Source organism: Rhodnius prolixus, unplaced genomic scaffold, assembly GCF_049639745.1.
Source record: "Rhodnius prolixus isolate KJV_2025 unplaced genomic scaffold, Rpr scaffold_2, whole genome shotgun sequence".
NCBI lineage: Eukaryota > Metazoa > Arthropoda > Insecta > Hemiptera > Reduviidae > Rhodnius > Rhodnius prolixus.
In genome coordinates this window covers 11,818,288-11,841,333 of record NW_027411592.1, presented here as the reverse complement: position 1 = coordinate 11,841,333, position 23,046 = coordinate 11,818,288, and the positions used below count along the sequence as shown (strand labels likewise).

The 23,046-nt window shown below is 32.9% G+C and overlaps 1 protein-coding gene and 1 long non-coding RNA gene across 5 annotated transcripts in view; one reads left to right on the top strand and one right to left on the bottom strand.

Annotated features, from left to right (window-relative positions):
• The window catches only part of Best2 (bestrophin 2), a 196,647-nt gene that overhangs the window by 36,782 nt on the left and 136,819 nt on the right, over positions 1 to 23,046 (bottom strand). For 2 of the 4 annotated variants that reach the window (XM_074117797.1, XM_074117799.1), the window contains exon 5: positions 20,617 to 20,855. In XM_074117797.1, coding sequence (XP_073973898.1) covers positions 20,617 to 20,855 — 239 coding nt within the window. Of the gene's footprint in view, positions 1 to 11,586; positions 11,826 to 20,616; positions 20,856 to 23,046 lie in introns of all 4 variants that reach the window. The other 2 variants (XM_074117796.1, XM_074117798.1) reach the window with 1 other exon arrangement.
• LOC141448936 (uncharacterized) lies at positions 4,601 to 11,443 on the top strand. Its single transcript, XR_012455265.1, has 3 exons — positions 4,601 to 4,838; positions 7,780 to 8,008; positions 10,405 to 11,443. It is a non-coding gene; the product is annotated as an uncharacterized lncRNA (long non-coding RNA).

Sequence of the window (23,046 nt, the reverse complement as noted above, 5' to 3'; positions counted from 1 at the left end):
CAGCCACAAGAGGCTTATTGTGCCTTCGCTCTAAGTCTAGTAGGTGAAACCTCCCCTTTTAAGAAGGTTGAGGGCTTTCCCTACCAGTTCCTTCTGCGCTATAATCTCCTTTGGTCTCAAAGTCCCAAAGATGTCGTAGCACAGTCTCTCGATTGCAACACAATCGAATAACAGGTGAGAGGCCGTTTCTTCCTCTTCCTGGAGAAAATGGAGTAAATGTTGAACCAAATTTTGGTGAATTAAAAACACTGTTTTCTGGTATAAAACAAAACTAGATCATCTATACAAATAACAATAACTGTTAGAGGGAGAAAGAGAGAGAGAATAAACAATATTCGGTAAGTTTTCCTGTTTAGGAGGGTACGATCATGTCGTCGCCAAACTGTCTATTAACTAATCACATGCGGAAGGAATGATGGCAATAGTAATAATGAAACACAAATCCAGCTAAGGAAGTGGGGAGATCTCCTTGATGAATTTCTGGTTCGTCCCATTATTATTTCTTATCAACAATGAATAAATGACAATACTGAACACACATTAAACTTTCACCGTGTGCGCACGCATATAGCAGTTTTTGTTCTACATGCGCATGTCACTCAAGGATGTGTGAGTAGGGGAATACAATGCCTGTTGCCGTCTGCAATAATAGTATTTGGTTTGTCCCTCACCTTTAGCTCCAAATATAATGTCAACCAATGTTTCGAAGTTGAGTCCAAATTATTGTACGAGACATTAGAAAAATGTCAGCTGCCTGTCAGGTGACCGTGAAAACACATTAATGTTCTTTTATTATTTTGGCTTCACGCTAATGAAAGGGTAATAAATGGTGGAAGGGAAACAAGAAGAAAGAATTAAGTTATTAATCATACTGAAAACTATTAGTACACCCTCTGTAATGATAATAAACAACTGCATAATGGCATAGATTAGGCGGACACCAAAACTTATGGCTGGTCTTAGCACAAGGCCACACTTATTTGGATTTATTAACCAACAAACAAAGAAAAAAAAGAAAAGAACAGAAACCCCCTAAAAAAAAACAAATGACATTGGATCATTCAAGGTCATCATAGATCATAAGATAGGAAACATTAAGATATTGTGAAAACAAATACGTTATTTATTAGGTGACAGCCAGAATGCAATAGATAAATTGGCCTACATTTAGAAATTGTAGAAATGGTAGAACCATTCTACAAGAAGAAGGTGTCTCAGTACAGTTTCTCCGGGTAAGAGGTCATTAGAAGATTATAGCGATTGGAAGAGTCATTAGAAGTCATTCTTGCCAAGGATGACTCCGATAATAGAGAATTGGACGATTTTAGATTATCTTATACAGATATAAAGGAGAAAAATGAGATGAATTAGCGGTGCAATATCAACAGACAAAATACAGACACACCATAAATGTATTTCTTTCTATACAGGAATCACCAAGGAGACCATGGGCTTAAGAAGAGCTCGACTAACTAAAGCGTCTTCAGGACTGCAAGAAGGTTGAAAGCTTCATTCTTTTTTTCAGCATCTTTAAATAGAATCGGAATGAGTCCTTCTCTTTGTCCAGACTGTATTGAAAGGAAGATTTCAAGTATAGAATGATGATATGCCCAAGATATGAAAAGGATACAAATGAACTAGTTGTTCTTTTAGAGACCAATACTATCTTCCGGTACGAGGATATAGTATTCACCAACATTTACTAGCCAAAACTCTATTCGTACAAACCTATTAATTTAATTAATAAGGCTAAGTTTTGTACTAATAAGTAAAAATATATTTTTATAAATATGTTTTTGACTGTACAGTAAAAGAAAACCATAGGAGCTATTTTGTGGAAAATCAAAAAATCCTAGAGGACTGAATCAGTAAAGTGATACTTTGGGTTGAAAGATTTTGACCAAAAACAGTTTTCTTTTTATTCAAACAATGGAGAAAACGTATCTTTTTTAAAAAGAGCTGATGGAAAGGGTCCCAAAAGAATCGCAGGGTGGTTAGTAAGTAACGTAGCTAGTTGTACAGGAAATAAGTGTTGTGGGGGATTATCTATGGCAATTCCAAGAGTTCATTCATGCCTGGTTATTCTGTTGCATAGTTACTGTTGTTACTGTTCAATAAGAACTAGACACGAGTTAATAATCTCAGATGCAAACAAGGACGCGGACTTCTAAGCATGATACTTCATGGTTGTCACTTCAATAGAAGAATTCATCCGCTTTCGAAGGAAGGAAACAAATTCTGCGAGAAATAAGTTCCTTGTAAGGTTAAACAATTACTAATTGGAGAAGTTTTATAGATTTTATTAAATTGTAAACCCTATTCTCAAAACGTACCTTCAATAGATTATTTTCTCTAAATATTTAGCAAACCTTTGATAATATGGCAATGACGTAAAAGAAAAAAAAAACATAAAAGACAAAAGATTTAATTTATATTTTTTCATAAAACGTTTCACTCAATGGTAATAGACAACCTTGACGGCCATTCTTTGGAAATAAATTAGTCATCAAACACTTATGGAGAGGGGAACGGCCAAATAGATATTTAAATTTTGTTCCTTTAGTAAGTTTCTATATTCTGACTATAATGAGGTATAAAGTTGCTCTTCTCCCTTTATTTGCAGCTTGCAATCAAAACAATAAAGTGTTTAATTACTGGGTTTACCCTCATTTTCTTAATTCAATCACCAAAGATTTCTTCTAACATGGAAGTTATATTAAATGCTAGGTTACTACACAATAAAAACTTAGTGCAAATAGGATCACCAAAATCCAAAGTAAATTCGAATTCCTCCGGTAGCAATATGAATCCTGATACAGTTTCTCAAATTGACTTGATTTGTAGGTTTCCCTATCAGTACATTATTATTTAAAAAATATAAAAATGAACTCTATATAAAGAGATATTTCTCAAAAAATGAAGAACCTTTTAAGTGTAGAGTATTCTTATAACTACTCGTATGTTGTTTACAGAGGGAGATATAGCGGGAGCAATTTCAGAGCGAGTTATCTGAAATTTGTAATCACACGATCAAATGGTTGTAAGAAAAATGGAAATGATTTCTTGTCTATAGAAGAGTTTTCATTGACGGGAAAATAGGTATCAAAATATAGCTTCCTTTAACAGTAATAATTGTAAACTAAATAATGAAAATAAAAAAGTTTTAATAACTTTCTATCCACGCCCCCATGTTTACAAAACGTTGCATAGTTTTAATTTATCTGTATATTTACAAATGTACGTACATAGCAGATAAAACTATATTACGGCAAATTAAGCGGCACACATATCAGCCAATCTAAAACAGGGAAAGTTGCTTGGGGTAAAAAAATATAAAGGTTCTATCTGAACTAAATTACTATTTAAATATAGACATTCCATCATCGCATACTTTTTCACATTTCACGCATGTGTAGAAATAGTATCTCAATTAGAAAGTTCTCTGTCGTGAAGTGCTTGGTTCCTGTTTATGTATGGAGTCGCCGCCGTCAAGGAGAGTAAAAATGATGTAGAAATTTAATTGAAGGGACGAGTTAGGGTTGAAATGAGGATCTCAGGTTCCTGTATTAACTGCATGTTATATAGTATAAATAGAGAGAGATAAAGTAAGTGAGTGGTTAACGAGATAATAATAACCTTAAAGAACGAGCCACATGAATCCCTGACCAGGGTTTAAAGAAGAAATGGTGTAGCAATAAGTTAATGCATAACAGTAATATAACCGTGATTAGAAGACTTACTAGGGCTGTAATGCGTAGATGTACACAAAAAAGCTGAAGATTGAAAAGCCCAGAAAGGAAGAGGCAGCAATAACTTCACGAAGAACTAGAGGAATGTTAAAACACATACTTATGATTGTCCAGCAGAAGGATTTGTTTGCTGTTCAATGGGTGTAGGAATTCCCGAACTACTTTATGCAAAAATATTTCTCAAAGTATCCCAGTAAAATTGATTGACTAGAATTAATGGTGTTCTATAGTGTCTTCTATCAAAAAGTAATAAACAAAAACAATGGCACAAACTAAACCATTACTTGATATTCCACGAGAAGGAATAATTTGGAATGGTATGGACAATATGGAGTTAAAAACTTCAGTGTACATAGAAGATTTTTTGTGAAACAAAATGATTAGTAAACATTACACTTCTTTTTCTGCAGTTCATCACTTACAATTACAATAATTTTTATTTTTAAGATTCACTCTAAGGGGTTCTAACACTAATCGTGTTGCCAGAAGACCCTTCGATAGGTGTTCTCTGAATATTAATTATAATAACCGCGATAACTGAAAAAATTATCAATTAGTTCATGGACTTTACCTAATTAAAATTATACATAAATTAGTTCACGGCCTCATAGAAATTATTACTAATTACATAATAGCTACAAAATTTTCTGAATAAAAACCATATTCAAAGGTAAACAAGTCAAGATTACTACTAAAAAACTTATTATTTACAATTAATTGAAGCCAAATTCATTAAAATACAGAGTAAAAATTAGAATAGTATCGAAAAAGTACTTAGTAATTAGATAATAATGAGGTTAACTCACATTACTACGTGTTATCAATGAAATTATGTGCTTGGATAACCTAGTTTTACAAACGCGAAGTTTATTTTTAGTTCAGTAACAGTTTTATCTATGTATTTAGTTGGTATTTTAATTTCTATTAGCGATTTGTTGTGGATTATTAGAAGTACTCTATGATGAATTTTATGTGCAAAGATGACACTTCAAGCACTTTATATCGATTGTGTATGTCACAGTTTTTATAGTTCATCTGAGCAAAATGTTTGTTAGAATTGTCATGAAAAAGAAGGATTCAAATCATTTAGTAAGTTAAGTTCAATTTTACAATAATCTTAGGGCTTTCGCAGTGACAAATTAAGCAGCCCTACTATTAGGGTTACATTTGTAAGTTTTAAAAAATCTCTATCAATCACATGGTATCCTCTTACAGTAGCTTTTGAAACTAAAATTCACTCAGAATGAAAAATTTAAAAGAGAAACTACCATAGCGTTGTCTTCACAGATGATCAATTTAATAAAATGGTGCTTTCAAAATAGCGTGAGTTTGTTTTGGCTTCTTCTGCGAACAAGTTGCATACAAAAGAGAAAAAAAAAAAAAATACAAAAGAGATAGGGTCTTTATTCGTAAATCAAATGAAACCCTTCTTCTAGATTAGACCTTAGTGATCAGAACGCCCTGTACAGAATATTTTTGGTTTTCTATTTGTATAGAGGATGACCACGTTATCATATAACTTTAATTCAATCTAATTTTGATTATAATCAATGGGGCGCTCCCAAAAATAGATTTTATTTATGTAAATAGCCCATTATTTCGCGCTCTCAAGACAACCACAAAAAGGAATCCTCCACAAAAGCAGGCTACTGGGTCTGCGTGCAATACATTACGAAATCCTTACAGCCTTATATCCTCAAGCACTTCTTTAAAATATACTTCTTCTGAATTACGATTAATGTAGTTGTCCCAAAGTAATCATAAAATGCAAACGAGAAACTTCATCAGTCCACCCCAATTTTGGTAAAACGTCTGATACCCAAGCGGGCTCAACTACCCAAGGAAGAGAAGGTGCTTTGCATCGTGCGTACCTCGAATTTTTGATTTTCTCAAACTCTATTACTCCAATTTTTAGTTTCTCTGTCGCAAAATTCCTCCATCTAACTTATCAGGCCTTCAAAAACGATGGTAACGGCTACTCAAAAGAAAACCTTGTAACAAGATTGTTTTGAAGAAACAAGGCGCATTTTGTCTGAAAGTCATAATATTACTATGTAAGCGAGTTTTATCTTATATTTCACTTACAAAAGATGCGGAACTATACGAATTGTGGACAATTAATTAGTTGTCTAAATAGAAACAGATCTATTTACATCGTGCGTACAATGATTAAATGTAAAGAGACAAACGTCTGAATGGCGGGTCTGAGTTTTGATTGATTGAGGGGTGACGTTGTACATTGAATAAGCCTGGGCTGAGTATCTATTTTGTGTATGTAAATTGTGTAAGTGTGTGGTGGAGCGTCTCGAGGATGTATAAGTCATACACCGAAGGAATGTAACCTTGTAACTACATGCATACATGCAGTACAAGTGTACTATCTAAACACAGCTGTTGGTTTGTTAGTATTGGTGAAAGAGATGCTGGCCAAGTCGGCAACCAGTTTGGACACTTTTTTTTATGAAAGTAGAGTTGCGTAATATTTTGTTTACTTATAATTTATTACTATAACTAGTAAGGGTCGTCCAGGGTCTATCAGCGATAAAGGATTCATTCATCATTTTAATGAAGGAAGTGCTTTTCAGACCAAAAACTATGTCATTGTTAAAAATATTTATCGATATGTGAATGACGACCAACAGCCGTAATATGATTTTACAAAAGATCAATCTCCAATATAGATACAAGTTATCAAGTTATTTCATTCAGTAATCTTAGAAAGAAAGGATTTCTATTCACAAATAAGTCAAGCAAGTTTATGATTGTACATTTCTTGACTATAGTTTCTAATACCACCTTCTACAAAATAGACAGTTTCTTTAATGAGAAACTAGAGGTCCAGTTTTCAGGGATAACGTGTTCAAATTGAATCAAATTTAATCCATGAACACCCGCCGCATGTTTGCTCTAGTTTAGCCTTATAGCTAATCTTGTACAGATTTAACTCTCAAGAGATGCGCCAAAATTCGGGCAGATCTGAATTAGCAATTCTTATGCGTTTTGGTGGCCGATCCATCGGTGTATACTTCTTAGGTAATTGTCTTTTTAGAGCTGAACAAGTGATAAGACGGTGTGCGATAATGTAAGCCCACTTAATCTTAATAACTTAATAATAACAATATAGGTTTTCATAAGTTTTCAAAAGCCAAGTTGCCAACTGAAAATTTATGATAAATACTTTAAGAGAGGATCATTTGGTAGAGGAGAAAGATAGTTATTTAAAGCAGAAAGCTCTGGAGTTCTGGAGTTCAAAGCTGGGGCAGGCGATGGTTTATCTGAGCAAACTTTAAGCTAAAGTGATCTGATCGTTCCTCGACCACATTAATAACAGACTTCTCACTTGCAAGCTGATGGGTTTTCTTAGAAGGAAAAGGCTGAGCCTAGAACAAGTCCTGCAGATTCCATTCCATTCCATGGGGAAATGGAGGTAATACAAACACATTCACGGAACATTTTGAAAGTTTAGATGGTTATGAGAGTTGGCGAAGGATTTACTCTTCTATATTCTGAAATTACGCAGATATCCTGCGGAGAGAATATGTGGGATGAGTGGTCTAACTGACCAACAACATAATCTTGGTCGTAATACAATAACCACTCTCTATACACCCAAAAAAATTGTTTTTTCCCCCCTGTACCAATTGGGCGAGATAATATTCGGTTGCAAAATATTAGCATGTGGTACCAAACATAAATTATTTAAAGGAGCATTGTCTGTAAAGTATGTAAGGCCGTCGACCTCACACAACCAGCTCTAGTTGTCACTGCTACATATGTAACATCATAGTATATTGGGCAGGAAAACACGTATGAGGTCACCGACTACACCTACTGACCACCAATCACCACCACACAGGTTCCATTCTATGTGATCTAGTGTATTCCTCATTTTGTGTAAAAGAATTTCTTCTTTAAAATTTCTATTGTTTCATAAAATAAATAACTCAAAATAATATTTAAATTCAATGTCTCTTATAAATCATATTAGTGTTTGGAAATAATTTAGTTTTTTGTACTTATTTTAATGTAGGGTACATGGAAATTAAGTAATCGTACTTCTTGAAACACTAGTGGGGTTAGCTGCTGAAGATACGTGCTCTGTTTGAAATTGAAGGTGAAGATGTCTCCTGAACCGGCGAATAGAAGACTTGGTATGAAATACAGTTAGGAGGATTAAGACAATGCTGACACAATATTGTGGTTCTTATTGCAGTAATTGGCAGTGTCTTAAGAGATCATCTAGCCACCATTACTAAATGGTAAAGTATAAAGGGATTGTGGCGAATGAACTAGCGCTTCAACAGACTGTGATCGCATACAGAACTTTGCCAATTTCCCATTTTTAAACTAAATAAACTTCACAAAAAGAATAATATTAATAAGATAACAAAAAGTATTTGTTTCTCTGTAAAAGTAGAAGACATTCTAACTGGTAAATTTCAGTTAACAATAGTATTAATGCAAATCACAATTTATTTTCTTATTGTTTACAAGGTATGTTGATATTCTATTGGTGATCTGGCTGGCTCACACCTTCTCTCGTCCAATACTAACGTACAGCCGGGACCACACGAAGATGCTACTAAACTGTAATTTGAATCACATACCGTCTTCCACATTCCCTCCATACATCTCTAATAAAACATGTCCATTACTTAGACCTTTTTTAAAATTTCTTCCGTCAACTCTGAGCCGAATGGGGACATCTTACACATTTTAATGAACGCTAACTTTTGTCGGAGAATTCATTTTATCTCTGATCACACTATTGTGCGGCCTTGCTTGCATTTTGTCACATTTTCACATATCTATTAAATGTTTATTTAATTTGTACCATATTTAGAACATGGCAAAAAACAATGCGGTAAAAAAAGGGAACATCACTGTTGTTTAAAAATGGTGATACCCATGGAAATTGATTTAACTGTCTAGTCATCATATTAATAATTCCCTTGAAGACCCTTTAATCACATCCTACATTGAAGCATTCTATCATGTAGACCATCTCAGTAATACTTATATATATATATATATATATATATATATATATATATATATATATATAGAGAGAGAGAGAGAGAGAGAGAGAGAGAGAGAGAATGTAGAAAGTAAGGCGAGTCTAAAAATAAAAAATGTAATACTAAAAAAAGTATATATTATGTAGTAAGATTCATATATCCAGGCAGCAAGGAGGTAGAATAGATGAACGTGGTGCCTAATAATATAACTGAATTATATATATAAGAAAAAAAGGATGGACAAAAGCAACAAACAACTCGATGAAGCAACCCGTTGAAGTATAAAGGACTGCTAAAGATGTAACAGCGACCTTGTGGTAGGTCAGCCGAGAGAAACTTTCTTTTGACCGCAACTAATTTTTTCAATAAAAAAAAATAACTAACTTCAATCACAATATCTCCTAACCCCAGCACCGAACTCTTTCAAAAGAAAGTGTATTCATAATATGTTCGTGTGGTCAATGTACATATAAGATTTTCATCCTGAAATCTCTCGTCATAACTAAACAAAAAAAAAAAGTAATAATAAAATAAAATCGGGCTGTGTTATTTTTAGCCGGAATAAGTGGCGGACCTTACAACAAAGGCACTCTTTGAGAGACAAAAAAAAAGTAAACTATATTTAGGTAGAAAAGCATGAATTGTTGAACGCTTCAAAAGACACGGCCTTGTTGTTTTTAACATCTACATCGTCTTTCTTCAGCACGCTAAGAAAAATGTTGAGTTCAAGATGAGATCAGAATATCCACAGATTGGTCCAGTCATTGTTAAAGAATTAGTTGCGCGCTAAAAAGAAAAAAAATTGTTACATGTTATTGAAGATCATTGTGAATATACGGTGAATAACTTCGATATTCATGTTGGCTGCACTTTGATTCAAACCATTATTAAAGATTACTTCTTTATCTGTGTTGATTCATAGCTAAAGATGATTGAATCATAGGAAAAACAGCATATTGAATTTGTTCCACATTTACAGTTTCAAGAATTATACTAGCTTAAAGAGATGCACCTGATTATGCAGCCTACTCGTACTGTTTGTCACCGAATTAGGGCCCACCATGATACTGTTAAAGCGGTCCGATAATGAATTACCAAATTACGATAAACGTAAACGACACTAGGGTTATTCTAGTTTATTTACCGTGAAGGTGTTTGGCTCTAATAATTAGTGTACTATCAGCTGTTGTCCTGCCTGATTTAAATAATAGTCTGTAGCTACCTAAGTCTTTATTTCTCCGAACTCTTTGCCAACCCTTCTCATTGATCCAATACTTGTAACGTCAGCGTTGTCATGCCCGGAGGTTCCACGTCCTATCTCAGTCTGCTGTAACTTCCTCATATTAAGTCAGTAAACCCAGTTTAACTAGTAGGTCAAAGATTCAAACCTGAATACCCATTCATTTAGGTGTCGAAATTCTTTTATCTTAAATAAGTTTCGTTAGGGAGTTTAATATGTCTCGCATGAGTCTTGAATTACATTCGCACTAACCAAAGATCATTAGGATGAAGCAATTTACATTTTGCGTTCTTGTTTCACATTTGCGTGACACTGAAAGTGAGTTCTTTACTACATTTTATAAGAAAACAAGAAAAAAATTGAATGAAAAACTAGATATTTTATCATTTTTTTACAGCTAGAATATTACAAAGAAAATAAACTAACAGAAGTAAGTGGGTCAGCCACTTCTTCTGGATCTTGGCACCTCGCTGATGTCGCAACCAATTAAATGATGAACACTTTTATTGATTTCTCTCAATATTCACAAGAAAGAATCAGCTACTTGGGCTACCCGAGAACCCATCGACAAACACCACATTGCTGCCACACGTTTAAATAATGAAATACTTTAGACAACCAGATTCTGCAAGTAAAGTTTATATGTGACCATAGTTTCAGAGAAAAAAAATGGCTTAGAGAAATTCCGTCCAAAAACCTATCCCTAGCTGTTGAACTAGTGAACTAGCTAGTACAAAAAAATAAGCAACTCATTTTGTACACACATCTTATTAGAAAGATAATTTTTTTTCGATTTAATCCATCAAACAAACAATTGTGAACTGAACCACGTTGTGTTAAAAATGCATAACTATTTACAACTTGCGCCTGCAGTATCTCAGTTCACCATCGGCAGCTCCTTCAAAGTGAAGACCCCTCGAAGGCTCTTATCTAAAAGACCATTGTGAGACTAAGAGTAACAAGTGATACTTCTTCAATTCTTTCTATCCATGGCTTCTACTAATGATCATTAGTAATGGTGATATGCTAATTTTTTCTGCAGAAAGACAAATATAATTATGATGAAAGAAATGTGTACAATTGAAAAACAAAATAAATATTGCTTACAATAATTTATCAAATAAAACAAAACATTTTTCGTATTAATTAAAAACACTTTTCAGTAGTTGAATACCTTTGATACTGGAAATAACTGATGAACTGTAATAATTTTACAAACAAACTGTAAATATATTTTTGCAAAAAAATAGAAATAGAATAATAAATAAAACTATTTCTTTGTCATAATAAAGTAGATAAGACATGCCGCCTGTCGAACTATAGGCAGTGCTTGTTAGTGCAAAAAAGAGACCATAAAAAAGTTTCTTTTTTTGAAATAATGTCCGTGCGTCAGAGCCTTAATAAAAAATTAATATCTAATCATAAAAATAGAAATCAAAAAGTGATGTAATAAGTAAATAAAACAAGCAAGCACAGTCGAAGTTGAGAAATAAAGACATGCTTAAATAACTCATAACGTATTATATAAATTATTTGTAAATAATATTTAAAATTAATATATTTTATAATAATACATTACCTGCGTGTACACTAGGGGTACAGTGACGTTGTCATAACCAATCAGACTTCCTAGACGCCACCTGATATCAGACATCTCCATTAAGAGTGTCTGTACCATATGATCGCTGGGTATTAATGATTCTTTTCTGGCTCTATTTATTATATTTGTCGCCCACGTCAATGGTAACCAATATTTCGCCATCGGATGTCGTTCGTCCATTAATTCAAAAATTTTTTTCTCACTTTCCATCATTAGACCTGAGCCAGTTAATTTATTTATTTTTTAAAAAAAAAATTCGTTCATTTTTCTTAATTTTGATTTTATTCTTAGATTATATATCCCCTTTTAATTATCAGGCTTACCTTATTTTATGTTATAGACTAAGTAGTAGTTAGGCTTGCAAGTGTTCTATGTTTTATCTTAATAACTTTTTTGGTGCTCCAATAAAGAAATGTGCACCATTAATCTACGCATTAAATTTATCTGTCCACCTCCGTGAGAAACAATGAAAACACTCCTTTGGAATGGAAGATAAAGAAGTAGAAATGGATGCCGAATTGTAAAAATAATCTACTATTCTAAATCTTGGGCGTAGTGGAACATTAAATTATGAACAGGTATAGGTCATCCTGGAAATACTAAGTTGGACAAAAGTGACTAAGGGTAGCGAATGTCTAGTTGCCCATTGACGGATAACTACTTATAATAATTGCCAGCAATTATAACAAATATAAAACTTATGTTTTCAATTCAGGATTAGATATTGAATGAAATGGGCCCAAATTTCACCTAGTGAATAATTAGTCTAACATTTTTGGATCAATTATTACCAATTTCTGTATTTTTTTATTTTATTTTTCCCAAGCTTAAAGGTTACCACGCATTTTTTTTAATTAACCACAACGTAAAAGAAGTCAATGGTAACCAAATCACTAGGCTACATTAATTAATCGACATAGACCTAGTCTTTAGGTTAAAAGCTCGGCAAAAACAAGTAAAAAAAGTATTAAAATTGACAATAATTTATCCTATTCTTAGATACGTGCAATCTTCAAAGAGTTTTGTTTATTTCATGGTATCTTTATGCTAATTTGAATGTGAGATAAATGAATAATACCAAAATTGCTATAAACTTGAACCTTTTAATAAAATATTAAATGAATAAAAAATAAGGCTAATAATTTAAACACAAACAGACAATGTGGACAACCATATCTGCTTTCTAGCAGAGCTCAATAATTTGTTTATGTGTTTAAGTGTGTAAATAGTGTAGTGCACAATGATGAATGATGAACGTGCCATGGACACAGTACACGATCCTGATGGCAATCAAGTTATTAAAAACAAAACGTTATCAGTAGTAGCATTGTGTTACTAGGCAAAGGTTGTTCACAATAAAAGCATAAAGATAGGTGGAAGTGTTGAATGTGATATTTTCTGTCTAAAGCGAGCCAAGTGTAGAGGGAATTCAGTCCAAGAGCGAGTTATAATCTCAAGGAGAGTAGCAGACAAATAAAACGTGATAATGGTGCAGAATTAATCTTTATTTTTGATAAGTTTAAATACAAACATTATTTTAAGTATGTACGAGTATATATACATCATCATTACCATCACCTTTCAATCAATCTTTCTACACAAGGTGGATAGAAAGCTCTGGAAGGAAGCTCTTCTGGTTGTTTCATCTCCTCATCATTTAAGTATTAACATAATGAATTTGTATTAAATAATATGTGATAATGTTTCAGTTAACCTATTTAAGCTGTTAAACTGGCTTGTTTGAAAGGGAGATATTGACCTTATTCTGAGCTAATATGTAGAGCCCTTAGGACCAAACTTGGTGACACCAAATTGTAAGACAGGAGAGCGACAATTAGCCCCCGCTTATTATGAATTGTTAGTTTTCGTTAGGACGAGGAAGGCCGAAGTTAACTTTTTATTTATCTACATTAAATTAATCAAAACACCTAACTGGAAACGTAAAGCTCAATTTCTATTTTAAGAGTTCTTAGGTAATTTTGCGAATTAATCTAAAGAATTAAGAATACTATGCTCATCGAACAGTAAACTGAGGATGCTTCTAAAAAAGAGGAAGTCTAAGACATTGAAGAAAAGTGCGTGTAATATTTGCGTCCGTTTCTGTATTAATGGAGTCCATCCGTATGTGCAATTTAACGCCTGGTCCGTCAGTAACAAAAAACTGACCCCACCGACATAACTTTATTTTTTTAGTCTGTCGGTTCTGTTTGATTTTTCATTTCTCATTTATAAACTTTAAAAGAAAATAAACAACTTACGCGTTTCTGTTGTGTGCTACTAGAAAACTAAATGCTTTTAAATCAGGGAAAAGTAGCGGCACGTCACCGCTGCACTACTGGTTGTATGCTATGTCGCAGTTATTCGTGTTTATCCTTTAATTATTTGTGATCAGAATATTTGACTATATTATTAACATTTTCTTTGGATTTAGTCATTTTCTTTGTATATGATTCAAATGTTTCTAGTGTTGTAAGTATTGTTGATTGTTGAGGCGTGAATGAGACTATTTGATTTGGAAACAAAATCTTATCACTTCACCCCACCACACTCAATCATGCTTTCAACACCTAGAATTACGGGCAAAGAAAAGAATAAAGTCAAGACGAATTTACAGAGAAGGTATTGCACACTGTCAGGGATCCTATTTCAATTAATAATGGAACAGATACAAATAACTTTAATCAAATATATAACCAGTTAATTAAAAGGATTGTCGCAATTTCAGTTGCCGATGTATTATAAACTTAACAAGGTATAACCGCAATAACAAAGGATAATAGAACCATTAAAGTAAATAAACATCCTTCCAAAATATTTGGCAATTATGTAAAAAACAACTTTTCAGGACCTGTATCTAACAAAATAGAATCACTCAAGAATTAGTGAATTTAGCGCGAAGTGCAGATTTCGGAAACTCTAAAGGGAAGAACAACAAATGAATTAGGATGTTTATGGAGGCGAGAGAGAGAAAAAAACGACGTTTTAGGGAAGGAATGGAGGCGCGGGTAAATGAGGGTAAGTAGGAGCTAGGTGAAGGAATAGTAACAATTTGAGCTTGGTATTCTGTGTTTATGAACGTGCACATTATGTTTCTGATTCCTGGCTAATTGATCCCGCATTTCAGGGCTCTCAATCTGCCATTCGTTAAATAATTACATTACAATTAATTCAAACATGATGTAAAAAAACTTGTGGTGTTCACTTGTTCACATAAAATGTGATAACCTGGTACCAAATTAATTAATTAACCAATATTAGCTACTTATTTCATCCCAAATTTGGTAATGGACAAAGTCCATATTTTTGAAATGCTTTTAAAAGAGAGCAAGTCACTCATATCTCATAATTCTTCCCAAAATCTTCATTAGGCCTATTATTATTAGTATTATTGGTGGATTAATCAAGCTTAAAAAGTCAAATAATAAAAAATGAAACACGTTTATTTTATTTTTACCGAAATTATCTTCAATTTTATGTAAAATTTCCAAAATAATAAAAATAGAAATAATTATATTTTCATTTTATTTAAAAATATTTTTATTTTTAAAGGCCAGTGTATAAATATTTATTAGCAGAAAATCTACTTTATTGGAAATTAAAAAATTGAATGTCACGGCCTTTTGTCATAAATATTTAATATAAAATAAAAACAAATAATAAAAGCCGGTTAAATATTCAAATTAGTAAATGACTGAATAATTAATTAGATATTTAAATGAAATTGCAAATTTTTAACCATTAAGGTATCAAAATTAATGGCAAGTAAAGCATGCCTTGTAGTTTAGAATAACCCTATTTTATTCAATAACAAATTTACTGAAATGGTAGTTACCCTAAAATATGGTGTTCAAGATACTCTGTTTCAAATGACAGAGTGAAGATATTTTTCGGTTATTTAGGACAGTATTATTCAACCTAGTACACCGGCAAGAATGGGGACAGTATTTCGCGAACTGGCACAAGACTTAAAAAAATTCTTTTTTAAACCTAATTCCTTCAGACTTGGACATACTGCTTTCGAACTACCATCCCCGTCAAGTCACTTATTCTGTGGTCACATGGGCTCACCAATTGCTTTGAACAGAATAGCGTGGAAACCGAGGGGTTTTCATTGTTAGGAAAAGTGGTAAAATAGTGATATATTTGCATTTTTTTTTTTTAAATTTGTAAACCTATTTTCCGTATATACCTCAAATATATTAAACTTCATTTAAAGAAATGATTGCATTTATGGACATTTCGAATTTTTAGCGAATTTAAACGCTTTGAAAGGGGAAGTTTCTTAAATTTTGACTTTGAGTGCATCCGTAACACAGGGAATTGTGTTATAAATAAAGTAATGAGTAGATTTTTTCGTATTTTGACATTTTCTCCAAACTTATTTCTTTAAACTAGGTAGTGACCCTCTACTCACATGAAGAGCTTCACTTTTATTCTAAACATATATCCGTGAAAATTCACTTCCGGTAGTTCTATAGGAGAAGGAAGTTAGGTTCTCCTCCAAAGAGTAATTTTAATGTGAATGACATAGTATTTGTTAGACATAAAAGAAACTATTTCTAGCAAAACGTATACAGAAATAGTCAACTAATTATTTTGATAAATAAGTTTTAAAGAAGTATTACATACATACATTTTGTATGTATACCAATTTATACACATATCTTATTAGAAGATTTGAGGCCTAATGAAAGGAAGTTATGAAACAGGAGCGATTATTTGCGAAATGTATTCACTTTCACCCAACATATTTTTAGTAAATAAACTAGAGGCTATTCTTAGTTGGACGATAAAAAAATTATAAATACATAAATATCTACAGATACACTTTTTTTAAAAAAATGTATTCCTTCAATTGTAACAGGTCTTGTGCTGTTTTCAACCTAACCTCTATTCTGCAGAATGTTAATCTACAGATTGGGCTGCACTTCTCAATTAATGTTAGTATTGGCTTTGCAGCCTGGAGATTTAAATGGAATGTTCTTTTACTTTTGTTCCACAGTAAATCATTCGTTTAACTTTAAAAACTAAGATACTCATTTATTAACTCATTAGATACTAATTTTTTTTTATAAGATTCTATATTAATTCAGAATGAATTCTTTTTGTTTTAATAAGTTCGTGGTTCCTGAAGAACCTTCGCCTCATTAGCCCACTCTTCCCACACCAAGACAATCCTTTCACAATCCGACAAACCATCTGAATCTCGGAGGCCATCCTTTTTTTGAAATCCCGGAATCCTCCTCTCTTTCCATATGTCCCTGGGACACCTAAATAATTCATCTTATTAATTCATCCTCTCAGTTCCCAGAAGCAACGGTTAGAAGTGTACGGGGAAAATTAGATGTTGTCATTTGCCTCTCTAAAAGAACTAAAGATATTTAGATAATTACTTCCAGATGATCAAAAATTATATTTGGTTTAAAAAGAATTGCCCCGAAATGAATGAGAGAAGATAAATATGTACCAGAACTGGATTCAGGCGACTTGCGGAAATACGTACTAGGAAAACAGTTAAAAGCGACCCACCTTTAACAGAGAACTATAGAAGGATAACAGAAGTACTTTGCACAAAGAAGTTTTGCCAAACGGCAATTATTGGCTATTATACAGAGAGTTAATAAATTTTAAAAACAATTTAATGACCAATAAACATAAGGGCTGATGATTAAATTAGTCCCTAAAAGTTAAAAGTCATTCTGAATCCTGACATAAATTTACAACACTGCCTTAATGAGTATCTTATTTTTGTATTGCTTTGGCACTAATTTCTAATTATTTAATCTACGCTGATAGAAAATTGAATTTTCTTTTATTAAGCGAACTAACATTTATTAGTAGAATATTTGAAACAAATAATGTTAAACCTTGTATTATACATGTATATGCGACTTTAACACAGGCTCAATTTTAATTAATTGCATTAATAAGGCATTTTATATACTTACACAATAATGAACTTACATAAATGTTTCTCTTACTTGTCATAAAATGTAAGATAGATGACGAGAGTGCTAGATTGGCAAACCAACATTATTTACTCATACACTCTGCCCTAAAGATTCTAATTACCTAAACATGAAGCTGATGTAGCTGTCCCAGAGAGATTCGGCCTGTTTAAGGAGATGACTCTCTGAAGTATTTATTTTTTAGCTGAAGTTAAACTGTGTTAATAATTCTTATATTTCTAGCATTTATCATGCGCACAATCATGCAACATTATTAGAGAGATTTGCTCATTTTTTTAAAGCAATTTTTGCTACTTTGAATTTGTAATTAATAATTGTAAAGAAAATTATTTGTCTCCTCGTAATTTATCGTGTTTGGGAAGTGTTCAACTAAGCGGCATGTTTAATTTCAGTCAAAATTCTGGTATCATCAGTAGAACGATATGCTTAATAGATAAACAAGAGCGACAATACCTTGAAAATATCCAACCATATTTGGTATTTGTTTGTGCAAACTTCATTAGGGAAGTTCATTCTAACGAGCTGAAACCAATTCTGTCATAAAGGAATCCAGTGATTACACTTATTCTCAAAGCAAGCAGAGATAAACTCAAGCCAATAACGCTAGTTTCGTCTAATTGTGGAAACTAACCACGCGAGCTCAAGCTGTGCTAATTTCAGGCAAGTTCATCAAAAAGAAGTCTTACATGAAAGTCTACCTTGTCTGATTTACAGTTCTACTTTATAAAGTTCAACAATCTCAAATAAGTAATATTTTTTTTTTAGCTTATTTCACCCGTACTATAACACCATTTTGTTTGTTTTCATTGAAACGCAGCGTTGACCATTCCAAGAGAAAAAAATACTTTAAAAAAATGTGGTCACATTGTTTGTTGGTATCTATTTTTATAATGCTGTTCATCCGGAAGTCAGAACATAAGTACACCAAATTCGGGCTTAAACTTTTAGTATTCTATATACTTTCACAAATTCTGTCCAAAAATTTCGTCCCAAAATCTTAAGATTGTATGCTTTTGTTGTTTTTCACTGTAATTAGGTAGGCCAATTGCGTAATTAAAATGTTAATTGAGATTGTAATAAAACCAGGATTAAAAATTTTATTTTATGGTTCGGTAGGGAATAAGAAAACTCGACTGTCATGTATTTACAAGTCTACTACCATAGCGGCACACGATAACAAAGTCAAATCGTGTTATTATGACCTTCACTTGAAAATATTTCAATTAAAATTAATTATCCCACTATTTTATTATTACTTTTCTCTAATTCACAAGAAATAGCTATTTCACTCAATCACTTAAATATTGATGTCATCATTGCTTTCATAATTGAAAATTTAATAAATTATCCCATTGCATATAATTCTATAAATAGAAATAAAATTTTTCAAAGAAAAATAATATTAGTTTCTTATCTCTAGAGAAACACGTTTGTTATTGAAAGATCTACTTTATTGAATGCGCAAAATTCTTGTTCCTTCACAGGTGTTACAAAATACTTTTGAACATTTTTCTAATTTAAAAGAGTATCTATCGGGTTGAAAAACCGGGTTAATCGGTGAGTTAGTAACTAAGTAGTTTGTAGCATTTTTGGCTTGAATCCACCACTGCTCCACTCTACGGTTTGTATTTCTTAACCTGACAGTAACTAGCACAAAAAGAACTAATCAAAAAAAAAAGAACTGCTATTCTTCGTTAATAATTTTCTGGGTTAATATCCTCGTTTACTTTAACTTAACGTTAAAATAAATAGAGGTTAGCCACGAATTTACATAGGAGATAAATAATGCTTAGAAATAAGAGCTCCTTGGTAGTTCTGAAGCTCCGAATTTCTAGTGAGTAAAATTTATGTCAAGTCAATGTGGTTTATTTGTAGATCTTCTCTTTTAACTAATGATTTTTGGTCTTGATAACTCATTTTGTCTCTGTTGGCTAAAAGTTTAAGATGTATTACGTTCAAGGTAGTTATACCTCTGTTATGGTTAATATCAGATGACTGCCAGCGGCTGTTGCTAATGCCTTCTTGCGGCACACTGTGGCTAAAGAATGCCCATGGATATGAAAAGCAAAGACAAGACCCACGCAACAAACAGATTATCTTAATACACTGCAACGACTGCTCAGCCCCGCGCTCTGGATTGACTTGGCAGCATTGAAGAAAAGGATGAAGCAGTAGGAGAAAGACAAGGATACCAGAAAGGAAAGTGTACTCCACAACGTACAACACCAGCAACTCTACGATTATGATCAAATATATATCCGTGACAGACAACATTTTCCATCACCGCCCAAGTGAGCTGTAAAAACTCCTAGGAAGAATACATCAGCAGCTGGATTCACCGCGGTGAATCCTGTGCCGCTAACCATGAGTTAATCCCTCATTAGTGTTTATATTTTAACTTTCTCAATTAATACAGACATACCCAAATAACAAACCAAATCAATGAACACATAATCAAAACTCAACCAGTAAGACAACATCAATAGCCGTCATTCGAACCCGGGCGCTAATAACCTCAGCTGTTGATGCGCAAAAAAAAAAAAAAAAAAAAAAAATAGCCGTCATTGCAGATCTCTGGTTGTAACCGCCGTGTTAAACCAACCCTAAACAGGTGTCTTATCGTATCAGCCACCGACGAAGACACACATTCTGCAAAAACGTTTGGAAAAAACAATAAACCAAGTTGTTGATATCTACATCTCACATACCAGAGTCCAAAATATTGTTCAACCAAAGTGTGTTATGTTGTCAAAACGTAGGAGACAATACTGTTTATCATTTAAGATAATGGACTGCACAAATTGTTTTTGCAGCCTCTCTATTTTATTGCTTTACAAAATGCAAATCTCAAGGCAAAGAAAAAAAAGTCTTACAACAAAGCAGAAAAGCTAAAATTAGTTAGTGAAAAGCAAGACAAAAGCTCAATGACTGAATGAAAATACAAAATGGTGCATTGTGCAATAATATAAGTAAAAACAAAGAGCAAAAAATACAGAGAAAAAAAACACAAATTTAAACAAAACAAAAAAGGAAAAATAACCTGGGTATAGACAAGCGGTACGCAGACGGTATCATAGCTGATTACAGAGCCAAGACGTCTGCGATGCTCTGATAATTCCATCAATAATGTTTGTACAACATGATCAGATGTAATTAGTGATTCCTTCCTCGCCCGATTGATGATGTTCGTCGCCCAAACTAACGGCATCCAATATTTGGCCATCGGGCTTCTTTCATCCATCATTTCAACTATTTTCTTTTCGCTCTCCATCATTATACCTATATATACCGTTAAAAAGTGTGGCACACGGGGATAGCCATGTTATATAGCCCAGCCCATTTATCTCCCAACTTCCCATATATAATTAATTACATTTTATAACAAAATATTTAAATAGAACAAATAACAAGCAAGCCTTTCTTTAAACACTAAACATAATGTTAGCAATAGCATAACCACTTTGTTATATATAATTATTTAATTTTTTAAAAATCATATCAGCTAAAAATAAAAAGTGATACGAATCTTATCAAGTAGAATTAAGTGAAGAATATGCGCTAATTGATTTTATAAACAAATAATAAATTAAAACCCCATTCAATAAAGAAATAAAGGTTATAATATCCTAGCGCTAAGAAAGCGAAGAGGAGGATGATAGTGAGCCGTAAAACAATGTGGTTTGGTCTTTAGAATAGAAGATAATGTCTACCCTAACCTTAATATTGCAGCAATCATATTGATTCCGTAATTGAGTTTCCGTTGTTTTTTTTAAGCCCACAGATTGGAAAAAAGGAGAGCAAATTGACTAACAGTGAAAACATGTAAGAAGCTAACATCTTGGTATCCAAAACATCTCTTGATACTAAGTTACACGGATTTAATCTTGGCAACAGATACGGATATCAAGGATACTACTTCATACGGATACCACTGAGATAAATTTTTTTACGAATAGATCCTCTGAGCAATAAATTTTGGAACTTAGCCTGATGCCACTCACAGCACGCACGAAATACCTTCAGAGGAGACGGGACCAGATTATTTTCTTAAAAAGTTACGTTTCTCTACGCTAAGGAGACCTCAGTATAGGCATTCCTATTGATGGACCCCTAAGAATTGTTTGATAAAGACGCTCCAAATGCTTGGTTCGCACAGCGGGCTCAAGGGGTTATGTTAACAATAAAGAATAAAGTTGTCCGCTAGAGAAGCTACCCATCAAAACGTATCATTAAAGACGGGTCGCTGACGGACGAGAAATGCCGCCAGAAATACCCAGAGAAGCCAGAGTTAGTTCGTCAAAAAGAGGTCGCTATACTGAGCTGACCCAGGAAGACTACCTACAGAGAGAGAGAGAGAGAGAGAGACAATTAAGTAACAAAATTAGTCCATCAGCAATTGACTATTGATTGCCAACTAATAGAGGATAGAATCCCATACTACAAATATAAACCAAGTCAACCAATAAGTAGATTGCCTGAATGGTACAGTTGCTGTATATTGCTGTACAGCAGAGTTCTATTGTCGGCTTAATACACAGAGAGGGTTGAGCACGAAGACAGAAAAGGCACTTAGCTAAGCTGAAGTTAAGAATATGGGTTATTGGCAACATAACTATCCTCCCACATACCAATTATCATGTCCACAACTTGTATCGTCCAATCGATTGCTAAACAGTTTAGAGATCATTGGTAACAGAAATCAATACTTTTTAGCCGTCATTATCGATGATATTTTGATTATCAAACTAAATATAATAACAGGCAAATGTCTCTACTGTTCATAGTTACCAGCATGACAGCCCTGTGTATTGGGGACAGTAATAATAATTATTATTATTTATCAGTAAAGATAGATCAGGAGAACAAAAGTGCACTGATTAGGCTGCCAATGATCTCAGATGTTTGTGTCAACTTGGAAAAAAAAAAAAAACTAAAGTCATCCTTAGTATTGATGTTTTAAAAAGCAACCTCTTTAATTTTAATTTTAAAGCTTGAACAAAACAAACAGAAATAACTAAAAATATTAACAGCGCAATATCGGTGAACATCTGTACTCCCTCCTAAAAAAATCAACAGCACTAGCTAGTAAATATGGTTTCAATTAACTTGAATCTCTTTAGAAGATTGTTGGAAATATCCAACAAAAAACAAGTTTGAAACGGTAACGTAATAAAAAATAATAATAAACATACCAAAAACCTAGAAGTAATTTAATACTGAATTAGTACATTTCAACAGCGCAATAATAATCTAAAAGATAGAGAACTTATTAACAAAGTCAAGACCGTTTAATAATTGGTTAGGTGAAATTAGAAAATACCTAATAATGATAGCAAATGATTTATTAGGATAGTATAATAATATTTTGGTTTTCCATAATGGCACTGTCTTTATTTAATTTGAAGTCCTGTAATAAATTTGGTTGTAGCATGGCATTTACGAGTATGTTTAAGCTCACTTTTACAATATG